The sequence below is a fragment of the Pleurodeles waltl genome, chromosome 5 (assembly GCF_031143425.1).
Source record: "Pleurodeles waltl isolate 20211129_DDA chromosome 5, aPleWal1.hap1.20221129, whole genome shotgun sequence".
Classification (NCBI taxonomy): Eukaryota; Metazoa; Chordata; class Amphibia; order Caudata; family Salamandridae; genus Pleurodeles; species Pleurodeles waltl.
This window is the reverse complement of record NC_090444.1, coordinates 779,712,775-779,727,830: the sequence shown is the minus strand read 5'-3', so window position 1 is coordinate 779,727,830 and position 15,056 is coordinate 779,712,775. Positions and strand designations below refer to the sequence as shown.

General features: G+C 44.8%; 1 protein-coding gene across 43 annotated transcripts in view; it reads left to right on the top strand.

The window, feature by feature from the left end:
* The window catches only part of TRDN (triadin), a 1,868,677-nt gene that overhangs the window by 915,382 nt on the left and 938,239 nt on the right, over positions 1–15,056 (top strand). For 37 of the 43 annotated variants that reach the window (XM_069234794.1, XM_069234791.1, XM_069234779.1 and 34 more), the window contains one exon: positions 2,686–2,724. The exons of 4 other annotated variants lie outside the window; for them this stretch is intronic. In XM_069234794.1, the coding sequence (XP_069090895.1) occupies positions 2,686–2,724 (39 nt within the window). The remainder of the gene's footprint in view (positions 1–2,685; positions 2,725–15,056) is intronic. 2 more of the 43 variants (XM_069234778.1, XM_069234759.1) reach the window with 1 other exon arrangement.

Below are 15,056 nucleotides of genomic sequence, written 5' to 3'. Positions count from 1 at the left end.
CGACATGCACACACCCCCAACATGCACATATACACACCCCCTACACACACATACACAACGGGGACACATACCCGCACACATACATGCCGACATGCACACCCGCCGAACTAAACACATTGCCCATAGGCACAGCAGCACTCCCCGCCCGCATGCACGCACTCACACACCCCCTCTACACACTCACACGCACACCCCCATGCACGCACACATCACACAACACCCCCCCACCCCCTCCCCTCACGGACGATCAACTTACCTTGTGCGTTGGTCCTCCGGGAGGCGACGGGAGCCATAGAGACGTGACCGCCAACAGAAGACCGCCAACAGAAGACCGCCACACAGAAATGTGGGTCGTAATTCTGGGGGCGGTGTTCTGCTGGCGTGGCGGTGGAGGTTGACCAGTCTCCACTTTCCCGCCGACCGCCAGTGTGGCTGCTGGCGGTATTCCGGCTGAACGCTCCCAGCGGTCGGAATACGCGCAGCGGCATACCGCCGCGGTCGGCGGTCTTTACCGCGGCGGTAACTCGGCGGTCTTGCGAAAAGACCGCCAAGGTCAGAATGAGGGCCAATGTACCATTTTATGTGCGGTCAAGCACTTAAAAAGCACACAATTGCCTTCCATCCAGGTGTTCAAGAAGATCTTTTAGCAGGAGATCAAATGAGCTTTGATCACACCTCTGTAGTAATCCATCTGTGTAGGAGTACAGGTTGAGCAGAATCTTCAGTTCCCACAAGCAACTTAGTGCAACTGCAATTTTAAAAAGGTTTGCAAGTTTGCGATTTTTAGGAAGCAATTATGAACAAAGTCTCCTTTTCTAAGGGAAGTGGTTTTCAGTCTACACGATCAAAAGCAACACAGGCAATCAGAACAAGCATTTGCAATGCACTAGGGTCTCGAATTTGCCAAGTTACAGCTATTACCATTTGTAAACTCCCAACCGGATTTTTCTTGCCACATTTAAAGAAAAAAAAAGCGCTGCTCCAGTTCACTCGTAATAAAACCTATTGGCAAAAGTGCAATTATGTACGTAACTGGCAAATGTGCAATTAACTATGTAACAGGGTTGATATTATGCAAAGCGCTCAACTTCTGCCAAGCGAGATCGAGCTGCGAACAAAAGATAAAAAGTAGTCCACAAACCTGATGGGGAACAGTGAGCCTCGCATGTTTCCAGTACTTGGTCGCTGCACTCGAGGAGGGCTAACCACCGGAAAAGGCACGACATATGCATGCCTTCCACTAATTAAAGCAAGCAGATTTTAACAGGCTAGCCCACGAACCAATGAAAGACACTGACGTGACGTGACGTGGACGGGACTCCAAGCCCTTTTCTAACTCCTAGAGGGTCTCGCAAGCAAAACGCATTCACAAGCGCATGCGACGCAGTCTCAACCCTAAAAAAGCACTAGGGATATCCTTTTCTGCGGAGATCTGAGCTGGGTATTGTGGCATATAACAGCAAAGCAAGACATTCACCTCTTTTCTAAGTCCAGTTTGCTTACTATGGACAATAATGTTTTGAGTGATCCTAGGCAAGTACAGATCTTCACTGTCATATCCAAGACAATATGAGTTGATACATTGTTGGATTGCTATTTTCTGCTGTTTTGAAAGTTGAGCATATGATACATCTTTAATAAGCATCTATGATAGTCAAAGCACTTTGACACACTTGAATAGAAATAGCAGGATTCTTACCCACTATGATGAATTCCTCTGTAAGTATCTAACTTTAGGGTTACCTAACTCTTTTAAAGACAGTTTACTATTTGATCTTAAATGATTTTTAATAACATCCTTATATTTCCACACATAGGGGCATATTTATACTTTTTGACCCAAACTGCGCTAACACAGTTTTGCATCTAAAAGTATAGCGCTGGCTTGCACCATTCTACAGCGCATGCTGGGCACCATATTTAAGGAATGGCACAAGCCGGTGCTAAGCTTGGGCTAGCGTCCAAAAAAAGAGAAGCTAGCCGGGTGAGGGTGGAGGTATGGGAAAAGAAAATGACGGAATGCTGGTTAATGGCAGAAATCATACCGGTAACCAGCCTAATTTCCTGACTCACAACCTCCCAAAAATGACTCATGTCTTAGTGAAAACAGGAGTCATGCCCACCACCCCAATGGCCAGCACTGGAGACCAGTGTTCTCTGGGCATTTCCATTACACATGCCTTATTTTTGCACGGGGATAAAAATATGGTGCTAAGGGCTCAGCAACATTTTGTGGATGGGAAACGCCTACCTTGGATGTCATTGACGCAAGGTGGGTTTACGCATCCAACAAATGACAATAACTCCAATATTTTGATGCTAGACAGGTCTAGCGTCAAAATATAACTATGGAGCTAAGTTTGTGATGTTTTAGCATTAAAAAATTGGACGCTAAACAACAGATTATAAACATACCTCATAGTCTTTCTGACAATAACATATTCTGGTTCACTCCCACACTTGCTTGTACGACTTACACCTGAGTAATCCAGGACTGGGTTTAAAGTGCATGAAGTGTGTATGTGCAAAATGCCATGCCTGCATTGCGTGTATGTGTTTGGAATTGGCATGGAAATGTGTTGTACTTGAAGGAAAATAGTTATTTGTTAGCCTAACTAAAGTGTGGTTTGACAAGGTTCTCGTTGAAAAACATTTCAATAATGATGTTGCTTTCCTTTCCTCTAGCAGAAAAACTGAATGTTGTTAAAACAAAAGAAGTTAAAAGTAAGTTTTTCCTGTGATATATATTTTTTCATAACATTAAATATTGACTCTCATTCAGATTTTCAAAGCAAAGAATTAACAAAAGTATTGAATCTGATAATAAATCTAACAGTAACTACATAATGTAGTCAATACATAAAATTTATTCAACAACGCCCTATGGCACAGTGAAGATTGCCTTTCAAATCTGCTTTGAAATTGCAGTGATTTGATCAAAAGTCAATACCGTACAATTAAAAAAAATTCAAGGATGGATTGCAAAGATTCACAATTGTGCACCTCCATAACTTCCATTGCTGTGACATAATAGCAAAGAATAAATTAAAAATCCTGTTCTAGCAGGTAATCAAGCTGTCAGAGAATAAGAACCATAAAGCATATATCTGGAAGTTACATTCGTCACCATGCACTGTTACACCATCAGAAACTTGTTCCTCCCTTCTTGCCATACAAAGAATCTAATGCTGCAAAAAGCAGAATTACTCTCACCAGTGGAAGACTTTGCCACCTATGGAAAAAAGAAACACAGCAGGATGCTGCTAATTTAATATGCCAACAATGCTAATCAATAATGCTCCGTCCTTTGCCTGGAAAGAAACAGATTGTTAATCAGAGTAAGATTTGGCTTATCCCCTCTCTAGGTCTGCCATTACGATTCTTTGGGAGGTGTAAATGAAAGTACATGCTGACTTTGCAACACGGATTATGAATCACTGTTACACATTATTTGCATTTGTTATTTGTTTGTTGGTTGCCTCAATGCAGAAACTTCTAAGGCAATCCTTCTTCCACCTAAATTTTAGGAAATGTAGGGAAGAAGTTAAAACATGTCTGAATGGTGTTGACTGACAACTGACTTGTGTTTCTTTTACAATTTTTAGACTTTGGCCCCTATTACGATATTGGTGATCTGACCGTAGAACCGCCAGTTCAGAGGTTGGGAGGATGGCGCAATGCTGGCGGCCTCCTTACAACTGTACTAGGATGATCCAATTGGACTGGACGGCAGAGACCGAGTAGTGGCATTGGCTTTGGTTCTAAGGGAGAGCTGAGGCTTATGCCGCCGCATTGTCTGCTCTACCAGAACATTCGAAATGCGCACTGTTGCCATTGCATATGGTGCGCATTCCAACTGTGCTGACAGGGTGGCCTCTACACTGACCACAACAAGGGCATGGGCAGTGCGGGGTCCCCCTTGTTGTCCCATCTCTGCTTTTCTTCAGGGCTTTTCATGGACATGTCCCCACCATGAAAAGGCTGGCAGAAAGACAAGTCGTGATCAGCATGGCAGTGCCCACATCGGCACTGCCATTCTTGACCACAGCTTTCCGCACCGCTGCAACCATGGGATCTTCGATCCTGGCAGTTGTGGTGGTCTTGTGGCAGTCTGACTGCCAGCAACCATATCTGAGGGTCAGACTGCCGAGAATGAAGCAGTAGGACTACCACCGTAGGAAGGGCGGTCCTAGGACCACAGTACTTGTAATCAGATCCTTCATCCTTAATGTGATTATTTCACATGCGGCACAACATGTCTAAACATTTAAAAAATATCCTGTTTCTTGTTTTTTTATTGAAATGTTATATGGTGCTATTGTAATATATTACAACAATTATAGCCTATTGTGCAATAAATATTTAGTGCACAGCAAAGAATAAAGTAGTAAAAATTATTAGAAAAGGACACTGCGCTTGCATTACTCCCGCATTGGGCTCTGCTGCTAACAACTATTCATTTGTTCAAGCCATATTAAAAGAATACCAGCACTCGCATAGCGGGCTATTCATAAAGATGTATTTACACATATGAATGTACCTATGTCTAAATCTACACATGCAGCTAGGTGTAAATTTGCACTTTTGAGCTATTCACCATTTCTGAGTGTAAATGTATTACTAAATGTAAACTTACATGCCTGTACTTCCTGGGATCAGGGCTGGAGTCATCAGAGACAAAGGGCCTCAATACGAGTTTGGTGGTCGGACTGCCGGATCGCCATGTTGGTGGTCCTGAAAAGACCCTCATGCCAGCGGTCTTTCAGACCACGCTATAACGAGTCAAACAGGCAAGTCTGCTGACTGCCAAGCAAAAATGGCAGACCGCCAGCATTGCAGCGGTCTGAAATTAGGTGGTCCGACCCCGGCGCTGTCAGCACCGTGACCAACCACCGAGCATATCACAAGCAGACGGTCACTGTGATGGTCCCTTCACAGTGGTCAGCCAATGGTGGTCCGAAACACAGCTGTTCGCGCTCACAAAATAACAGACTAGTACACATTGGATGAATTTGAAAACAACACAGATGACACACATTGGCCAAGTGGACACACCTGCAAAGGACCCTATAAAACACACCCCTTCACAGACCACAATCATTTGCATTTCCAATGCAAAACCCAGAAGCCTGAGTACCTTATTTTCCATACACTTCATAGATTAGGCACCCCTTTTTTTCACCATTACATAGAACACCCTGCACACACTTTTTTCCATTCACAACCTTTGTCACTGCCTCTGTTTAGTAAGTCACTGTCACCCATTTAGTTTGTCCCACCCTGTCACGTTCTAAAAATCCCCAATTTCGAGAAGATGAGTTAAGATTCATGGTGGATGAAATCATGAGAGTAGAGCCACAATTGTTTGGAGCACAAGTCCAGCAAAATTGAAATCTGGGTCAGGATAGTCAACAGAGTGAATGCTGTAGGCACCATCCTGCGCACAAAGGAGGACATCAGAAAGAGGTGGGACAATCTCAGGGTCAAGGTCAATTTCCTGGTCTCTATGTACCAGCTGCAGGCCAAAAAGACTGGCAGTGGCCCTCCCAGTGTCCCATTACATCTCTTTCCCTTGGAGGAGCAGTTGTTGGCTGTCCTGCATCCTGAGAGCTTGACAGGAATACCTTGGGGAGTGGAGTCTGGTAAGTCACAACACAAAAACTGTCACAAAATTGTTTTGTCATGCATGCTCATAGTTCACCTTTTGCCACTGTCTTGTTTATGTACCCCACCAACATTCAATACCCAGAGTATCTGGGTGTTGGCACTGTCAATCTGTATTGTTGGGCCCAGCAGCACAGCTACTAAGGTCCATCACATGCCATGTGCAATAATGGCGCCTGTAAGTCTTTCAGTATACAATAATTATCCCAGGACTCTTGGTATGTCTCAACAGGTAAATGTATTCCCAAACCTAAATGCAGTCTGCATACAGATATGTAATACCCAACATTTGGATGTAGTGCAGTGAGTTACCCGACTGCAACTCCCAGGAAGCACAGTTTCTTTAACTCCAAATACCAGACCATTGTTCACTTGCCCAAATACACCTGTTCCTTACCTCTATAGAAGTGTGCTCACCTGGGAGGATAAAATGTGTATAGTGTGTATAATACAGGTATTGACATGACTGCAACTCCTAGGAGGCACTGTTTCATTACCTTCAAGCACCAGCCCAGTGCTCACTTGTCCAAATACACCTGTGTCTTATCTCTCAATTGAATTGTACTTACCTGCGAGGATACCATTTGTGTAGTGTGTGTAGTACAGGGATTGACATGTCTGAAACTCCCAGGAGGCACTGTTTCACTACCTCCAAACACCAGCCCAGTGGTCACTTGCCCAATTACCCCTGTGTCTTATCTCTCAATTGAAGTGTACTCACCTGGGAGAATATCATTTGTATAGTGTGTGTAGCAGGAGGAGTGACGTGACTGCAAATGTCAGAAGGCCCTGTTTCTGCAACTCCAAGCACTAGCCCAGTCTTCTCTACCCCAATTACCCTTGTGTTTTAACTCTCAATTGAAGTGTACTCACCTGGAGTGATAACATTTTCATAGTCTGTGTAGTAGTGGGATTGGAATGCCTGATAAGGCCAGGGAGCTCTGTTGCTGCCACTCCAACTACCAGCCCAGTGGTCTCTTGTCTAACAACCCTTGTTTGGTAACTCCCAAATAAAATGTACTCACCTGGGGAATAACATTTGTATAGTGTGTGTAGTAGAGGGAGTGACATGACTGCTAAGGCTCTGGTACTGTTACTCCAACTACTAGCCCAGTGTTCTCTTGTCCAAAGACCCATTTGTCAACTCACAAATAAAGTTTTCTCACCTGGGGGGGGGGGATAACATTTGTATAGTGTGTTTAGGACAGGGAGTGACTGCATCTCCCAGGAGGCCTGGTGTCTGTAACTCCAAACACCAAACCAGTGTTCACTTATCCAAAGACCCTGTTCCTTAACTCTCAATTAAAGTGTACTCACCTGGGAGGATACCATCTGCTAAGTATTGGGAAGTAGAGGGAGTGATCGAACTGCAAAGCCCAATGGGCCCTGTTAGTCTAACTCCTACCATCAGCACAGTGGCCACTTGTCCAAATGCTTTTATTTTCATCTCTCAAATGAAGGATACTCACCTGGGAGTGGTCAAACACAGATCATGCTCCAATCAGAGGCATATCTGTCAACATAGCTCCATTTTGCCATGCTAACCCAAGATGAAAGGTTTGAGGACAGGAATGACACTTTACCTAGTGTGTATAACATGTATTAATAAGGCCTCAAGATGCATCACTACATTGGTATTGGCCACAAAATCATTCCCACTGTGCACATGATGACTCCAGTCACATGTACAGCAAAGTCCTGGGTTTGCCAGCATCACACTCAACTACGCCTTCAAATGGGCAAAACCATATCTTGCTTAACCACTGTTTTGCCTGCACTTGTGGAAAGATGTCATTTTCAGGTCACCCTCCTAAGTGCAAATGATCTGCACATTTCATCAGCTGCTTGAGTCAAAATGAATTGGCATGCTTCACACACGTTATGTCAATACACCCAATACCATGGTTACTTATCACAATAGGATTAACTGCAACTTAACTTTGTACAAGGTATCTGCTTACTATAACTCTACCCTTTGGAGGTAGATGTCACAATACAACCAGTAACATTGTACATTTTACATCAACAGGTCGAGTTGCCCTTTGGCACAAAGAGGCCACAGAACAAAATGCCACTACCCTCCTGGATGAAGTCTTCAGTGAAGAACACACTCCTGGACAACTGGAAGTGGAAGATGGTTCTGGCCCATCTGGGCAACCTGATCGTATGGCAACAGTGACTCTCACTGTGCCCACAACTTCACCTCCCAGCTCTGTTGCCTCAACCACACAGGCAACCATTCACCCTCAACCTGTGTACCTAGCACAGTGTCTATCATCTTATGCCCCCCAGTCCTAGATCCTGGGTTGCAGCACAACACTTCGGACAATGTGGGTCCAGGAACAAGTTGGAGAGGGTGCCCTGTGGCAAGGGCACAGGCCTTTGGGGGTAGGGTGTGTGAGAGGGATGGTGTGGGCCAGAAAGGTGAGGCCAGTGGGGCTGCTCTTGGCCAGGACACCACCATCCACATCTTGAAGGTCAACAGGAGTACCAAGCCGTGATGGGCCAGGTGTTTACTGAACTCCGGGAAATTAAACAGATACAGAGGGACATGCACAAAGATGTGTGGAAACAGATGGAAGCCCACAATAACAACATGGCCTCCTTGACAGGGCTGCTGAGGGACATACATATTACCCTGAGCAGGGATTTTCAACAACAGCCTGCCCCTTCTTTTGGCTCATCAACACCAGGCACATCAACATAGGTGCCAGCCACAGGAAGGGAGGCCCTGCCAGAGGAAGAACCAGCCCCAGACACCCCTGCCTCAGTAGCAGCAGAATCCAGGAGGTGTGGATGGCAGGACACCCACTACCGCCAGCAAGTTACCTCTTCCTAAAGGACCTCAGGACTCCCTTTGTGTGATACACCTTCACTCTGTTGACTGATCCTGAACTACCTACCAGTTTCAATGGGAGGAGTACTCTGGACTTTGCATTACCAATGGTGGCATCTATTCCAATGATTTCATTCACCATGACACATTTTTCTGTCCCATATTCATTTTCTTCATTAGCATTATAATACATTCACCCATCACAATCTCATTGTCGGCTTGCTTAAATTTCACATTTAGCTATGCTGAAATGTAAGACCATGTGAACCATACGAGCAACATACATGATAGTTGTGCAAGCAGGGATATGTTGCACAGTACCCAGCTCATCATTACAACCATTACACCCCAACACATACATACAAGTTTCTGTTCAAACCAAAAAAGCTGTTACAGTGTTCAGCACATAGGCTGTCAATATGTCTGGACTATTGGAAATCAAGAATGAGTGACTCATAGTGAGTAATGAACATATTTACAGGTACAGAACCTCAGCCCATGGACGGAAGGGATTTGTCAGACATTGCCTTGTAGAGTAGGCAAACATTAAAGTGGTTGATGTCAGCAGCTTGAGCCTTATCACATACCACACCAAAGTAATTAAACTACACATAATCAACCACACAAAATCAAGCATACAGACAGATGGCAGTACAACACTCCCTGATCACAGGGACATCATAATTCAATATCGATGCATCTGGTGGTATTACACAAACATAATTTAGTGTTGTGGCACAGGCACTGTGGACTGCAATGATAAAACACATCTGCATCCATACACAATAAAGAAGAGGGTAGTAGTGGTTGCATCAACTGCACATTCTGTGAGTGTCATACAGTAACATGAATAAAATGGTAGTTATGTTCAACCTTTTTAATGGACGACTGCCATTTCTTCATATAAGGTTAACCAACATTGACAGTTTTAATCCAGTAATGACTAGCCTTTCTTATATCAAAAGCACTCATCTACAGTCAACATGTGTTTTGTCACACCATGTGACTTTTTTAAGGCAACAAATTACAGATAAAGACTGCAATGACATTTTCTTCATAGAATCACCCACATCAGAGTAACTGTTCAAATAAATAGAGGTCCTTTGGTGTAGGCCTCAGTAAGGAAATAGCAAGACGTCCCCTACAAGAAGTCTGACTAATAGCGAATCATGAATATCCAATGGGATCCAAATCCAAAATCTGAAGTTGTACCCCTCTATCCGTATAGGACCACAATATGGAATACCATCACATAAAGTGCGGTGGACTACAGGAATACTATTCCGCAAGAGGTCAATAACCCAGGAGCCAAAGGCAGTAGGAATTATTTGCTAGTATGTAGAAGAAGAGTATGATACTTCCTAATCCATTCTAGCTGGACGGTGAACGGTGTAGCCACGTTACGGGTGTCTTACTCTTATGAGAAGTAGCTGTTGATGAGATCTTCTCGCAAGTCAGCTCCTTCTTCCTCACCACTGTCATCCTCACTTGGCATTTCAGGATTTTCACCCACTGGCACTTCAGGCTCCCCCTCCCCTGGGATGTACGGGATATTCCACCACAGGGCGATGTTGTGGAGCATGCAACAAGCCACAGTCATCTGACACTTTCCCCAGTGAGTAGAGGAGGGCTCCACCAGTTATATCCAGACACTGAAATATGGCCTTCAGGAGCCCAAAAGCCCGCTCCACTGCCTGCCGTATTCTTCCATGGGCCTCACTGAAGCGGACTCTCCTTGGCATAGTTGGATTCCTCAGCGACATCAACAACCAAGGATGGTTTGGATAGGTGAAGTTTCCTGTTGAGAAATGGGAAATAAGTTCAACAATGAGTTACTCACTTCATGATTGTAGCACCTGACATTGTACATGCACAATCAGGACAGGCGTGACTTACCAACAAGCCATGCCGTCTTCAGATGTAGTTGTGATATCAGCTGGGGTATGGTGCTGTTCTGCATTATGAAGGAATCATAGGTTGATCCTGGATAACAAGCACACACACGGGAGATGTAGAGATCCACTAAACAAAGGAATTTCACGTTGATGGAATAAAGTTCTTTCTGCTTCAGTAGACTTGTTCAGTAGCCTGCAGTGGCACCAAGCCAACATCTGTGCCATCAATGGCCCCACCACATGTGAGAGGAGGACAAAACCATAAAAGTCAGCCTTCACACTGGCTAAATACTCATGTTGGGAGAACCTGATATAGCTGTCAATGTGTTTCAACATTGCTGAGAGGAAAATCTTCAACACCAGACTGAACATAGGTTGGGACATACCAGCAGATAGGGCCACTGTACGTTGAAAGGTCCCTGTTGAAAGGAAGTGCAATGCTGACATGACTTGTACATTAAGGTTAGATAACTAATAGCTGGCATCAGAACTGGCTCCGACTGATTACATAAATCCACTACTGTTTGACTAGCCATGCGGTATAAAATAATTATATCCCATTGCTCCATGGTCAGAATGTCTGGCAGTGGATGGTGGAAAGAAGGTTGTTGAAACCTCTGTCTCCCAGGGTACCTATGTGTAACAAGACATGATATGTAACATTAGTCAGTGTGTCCACAGCAACATACATGATGCATGCCAATAATATCATGTGACAAAGCATTTCTGACTGGATAGACATGCCACCCAGTACACATCACAGCTGGCAAATACACAAGGGTCACATGTGACCCTCATGCTTGTCAACACATGTGTCCACAACATGGATTTGCCCACATCTCAAAGATGTGCTATACAATCGCCCCTCAAAATGTCACTGTATTTTCTGACTGATAAAAAGACCATCAGCAGTGGTGGACCATGCACTGCTGTCAAATGCCATCTGTGCCCTGCATCACACTACCCTTGTGGTTGTGGAGAAGGGCCTACATGACATGACAGAATAAGGGTGTTTGTGATGTTACAACACATTTAAAGCCTAATACAGTATTTCAGGCAAAACAAACAAATGGCAGATGCCTGACCTATTCCACTGGACACTAGGAACCACACATGACTGCCGGTGGAAGTCTTCTGGGGCAGTAGGCAATTCCAACCTCAGCGGACACAGCCATAGGTGATGACTGCATATGTGGCGGACGTGACTGCCATGTTGTGCATATTCACGCATTTGACTCCTGACACTGCTGCCAAGCAACACCTCCACTACCTGAGCAGCTGTGTGCCACCTCTGAGGAGCAATCATGACATGTCCAGCAGGTGATAGGGCCCTGCCTTCTCTCCAGAGGAACTGGGGAGGCTTGTTAATGCGGTCCTTCCCCTGTGTGGACGGCTCTATGGCTCACCAGAGGAGCAGGTAAGTACCTCTTTGGCACAATTGACTCTGTTTGACACCATCCTTTCCCTCCTCACAGCCTACAATGTTCCCCTGCATGCCAGTCAGGCTTCATGTGTGCCTGTTGTTTCAGTCTGTTTGGCATCAATGGGATGTACATTGTGCAGGTATTGGTGGCCAGTACTATATGTTAAGTTCAGTCACATTGTGCTGTGTGAGGTTTTTGGAGTCCTAGGTCCTTCTTGTGCTAGATGCACTAGGGAAGGAGAATTTACTGCCATCAAATGACATCGCTTTTTTCATGTTTGTTGTAAATGTTGAACAACAGCATGAGCTGTGTATGCATCTTGTAGGAGGCAGTGGAGGATTGAGGATCTTGTGAGCAATGTGTATAATACCACAGTTCTTTCAAACCACATCTGACCTTGCAAAACTGTTGTCTGGAAACCATTCCCTGACTCACTTTGTCCTTCAGGCTGCCACACAAACTACATGTATAATTGCTGATGGCCACATGATGTACCATCATGCATGGAAGTGATGGAATTATGTGAGTAACATGTAGGATCTGTCTGCTCAGCCTGCAAAGTCCAGGGCCTATCAGTTGTATCTCCCAGTATAGGGCCTAGTCCAGGCTGTGGGAGAGTCACTGTGGCTATGCTACTGTGGCACTGTGCTCACTCATTGTACGCCAGCAAATCCTGACATGCAGACAATATGATCCTCTAGTGGCTAAACTTGGCCTGAATGTCTCAATCCATTCACTAGATTAGGAATGGGTATTGGGGTGCATCCCAGAAGTAGTCCATATGTGCATTTAACATCATTGTCAATGTGTCTTTTTCACTCATGAGAGGTCCCTTACTCCCATAGCTTCACATAAGTCATATTTGTCCTGTACATGCTTATTGCACTAATGACAGTCCCACAGTGCAGACAGTGTGTTGATTCCTGGAGGCCATGGTTTGTGAGTCAGTAGCTTGGTCAAATAGCAGACAATATACAATGCATAACTTTGTATGTTGGATGCCATCTCTGTAAGCTAGACACCTATATCCAAAGGAGTGTTCTGTGGTACAGGCACATAACACAGAACCCACCGCCTGAAGTGGCATGAGTCTGCATTTGTTAGGCACCATGTCCACACATGCAGGAGTACACTTTCTGTACCCACCATGTCAGCCTCTTCATTGTCACTCAAGTGTAATGGTGAATTCTATATCATGGAAGTTGCCTGTAGGGACTCTATGCAGTAAGTCAATCTCTGAGTGTGAATGTGTTGGTCCATTCAGGACTAAGGAGTTTACCCTTCAGAAGCCACATAGGTGTGCACAGTTTCATTGTGGCCACATCACAGTACACGTTGCTAGAGCATGGGCTACTTGATGTGAGCAAGCTTGCATAGTCATTGTAGGCCCTCAGCAGAGTAGTGGGATAGTCTGCAGATGGATACAAATGTCTGTAGTCATGTCCCTGTACTTAGTGGCTAGTGTGCTTTACACTTGTGGCATATTGACAAATTGAAATTATCTAGCTTGGTGTTTCTGACATGTGTGTGACTCAACCATTTGTGCCAAAACGTATGATTGTAATCTCTTGGTTTGTCTCTTGCATCCATGCAGGTAATTGCCCATCAGACGAAGGAGATATGGAGAGCCATTGTTTGGAAGGTGCAGTGCCTGGGGGTCCAAAGCTGGCGGAGCGCCCACTGTCTCAAAAGGTAGGAGGACCTGAGACACTGGGCCTGAAAGTTTGCAAAGGTCCTGCTGGGGCTGCCCTCCCAATGTGGGCTGGGCGCATGTTGGACCATGACCTCCCCCATGTCCTGCATCCTGGCAGTGGCATTCCCAGGCCTTGATGAGTGTTTGAAGGGAGCAAAGCAGCCACAGGGGGAGAGTACAGGGCATATTCCTACCTATTACATTGCCAAGTTTATGTGTTAGGTTCTGACACCCACCCCGATGATTAGGTATGAGTCATGTGTGACACAGGAAATTAGTGACTGTTTGTGTAGATATGTCATGTGCTGCATACTGATGTGCCTTGCCTATTGGCCCAGGGACCTAGGACAAAACTGTGTACAATCCACAAACAATGTGCTCTCCAGGGACAACACATGGTTGTGTACATTGATCAATCAAGTATTGTTTGTTGTTGTAGTGGGTGTAAATTCTATGCAACAGACCACTACTCCTCAGTGTTACAGACCAAAGGAAAAGACGTGATGGATCACTGTCTTCAGCCATGTGTCTGGTCTAATGAGTATATTGGCATCTGCCACCCAGAGGCTACTTGTCTTCAGTGTCTGACGGGTGTTGGTTCCTCACTACTGTCTGTAATATGAAGATGGGCATCATACACATGACAGAGCATACATTGTTGTTTGGGTGCAGCTACAGATCTATACTTTCTCTTGGTAAGTGGGGAATGTCCATTGACATGATTTGTATGCCATCCCTGTTGCCAACATTCCCTGCGCCTACATGTTAGCATGTGTCCCTTTCTCTTTTGACAAAATGTGTACACTGCTTTTTCATGCATGCTCTACCTGTGGTAATAGGATGATTCTTGTATTTCCACACATATATGTGCATGCCAACCTGTATTTGGAATAGAACATTTGCAATGGGGGCATATTTCATGTAGTGCCATAGGCAGGACTGTGTCACCATTGATTGTTGGTTGACACATACCCTCAACCACCAATGCATGTCATTTTGCATGTGCAACTGCAGTAGCAATTAGGGACAAGACGTGGATGACTAGACTTGTTAGCCACAATGTGTATTTCCAGGCCATTGATGTTGCATCACGTAGCAAAGTGTGCTGCACATGAGTAATGAGGAACGTTTGTAACCTGACTGAAGGCATGCATCATGGAGTGACTTGTTGTTATGTTAGGATCACATGTGGTTGGGTACAATCATTCATCCATAGACATCTGGGTTTGCCGGACCAAAATGGAGACAGTGATGTAGCTTCCAACTGGGCAACATTTTGAGGGCCTTTTATAAGTTCTTGTAAATCTCTGGACCTCCCCAGCATACAAAGGATTAATGGTGTCTACAGATTGTTGGGGGTGGGATATTGTGTAGAAAAGTACCCTCTTTCTTGACATGGTTACCCTAATTTTCTGCCTGATGTCAGTGTGCTTGACTGTATCTATTGGGATCCTTCTAATCATAACCCCAGTAGTTAAGCTCTCGCATTCTGAAATTGGTTGTAGGATACTGTTAACTCAGTATTTCACCCACAATTGGCATAC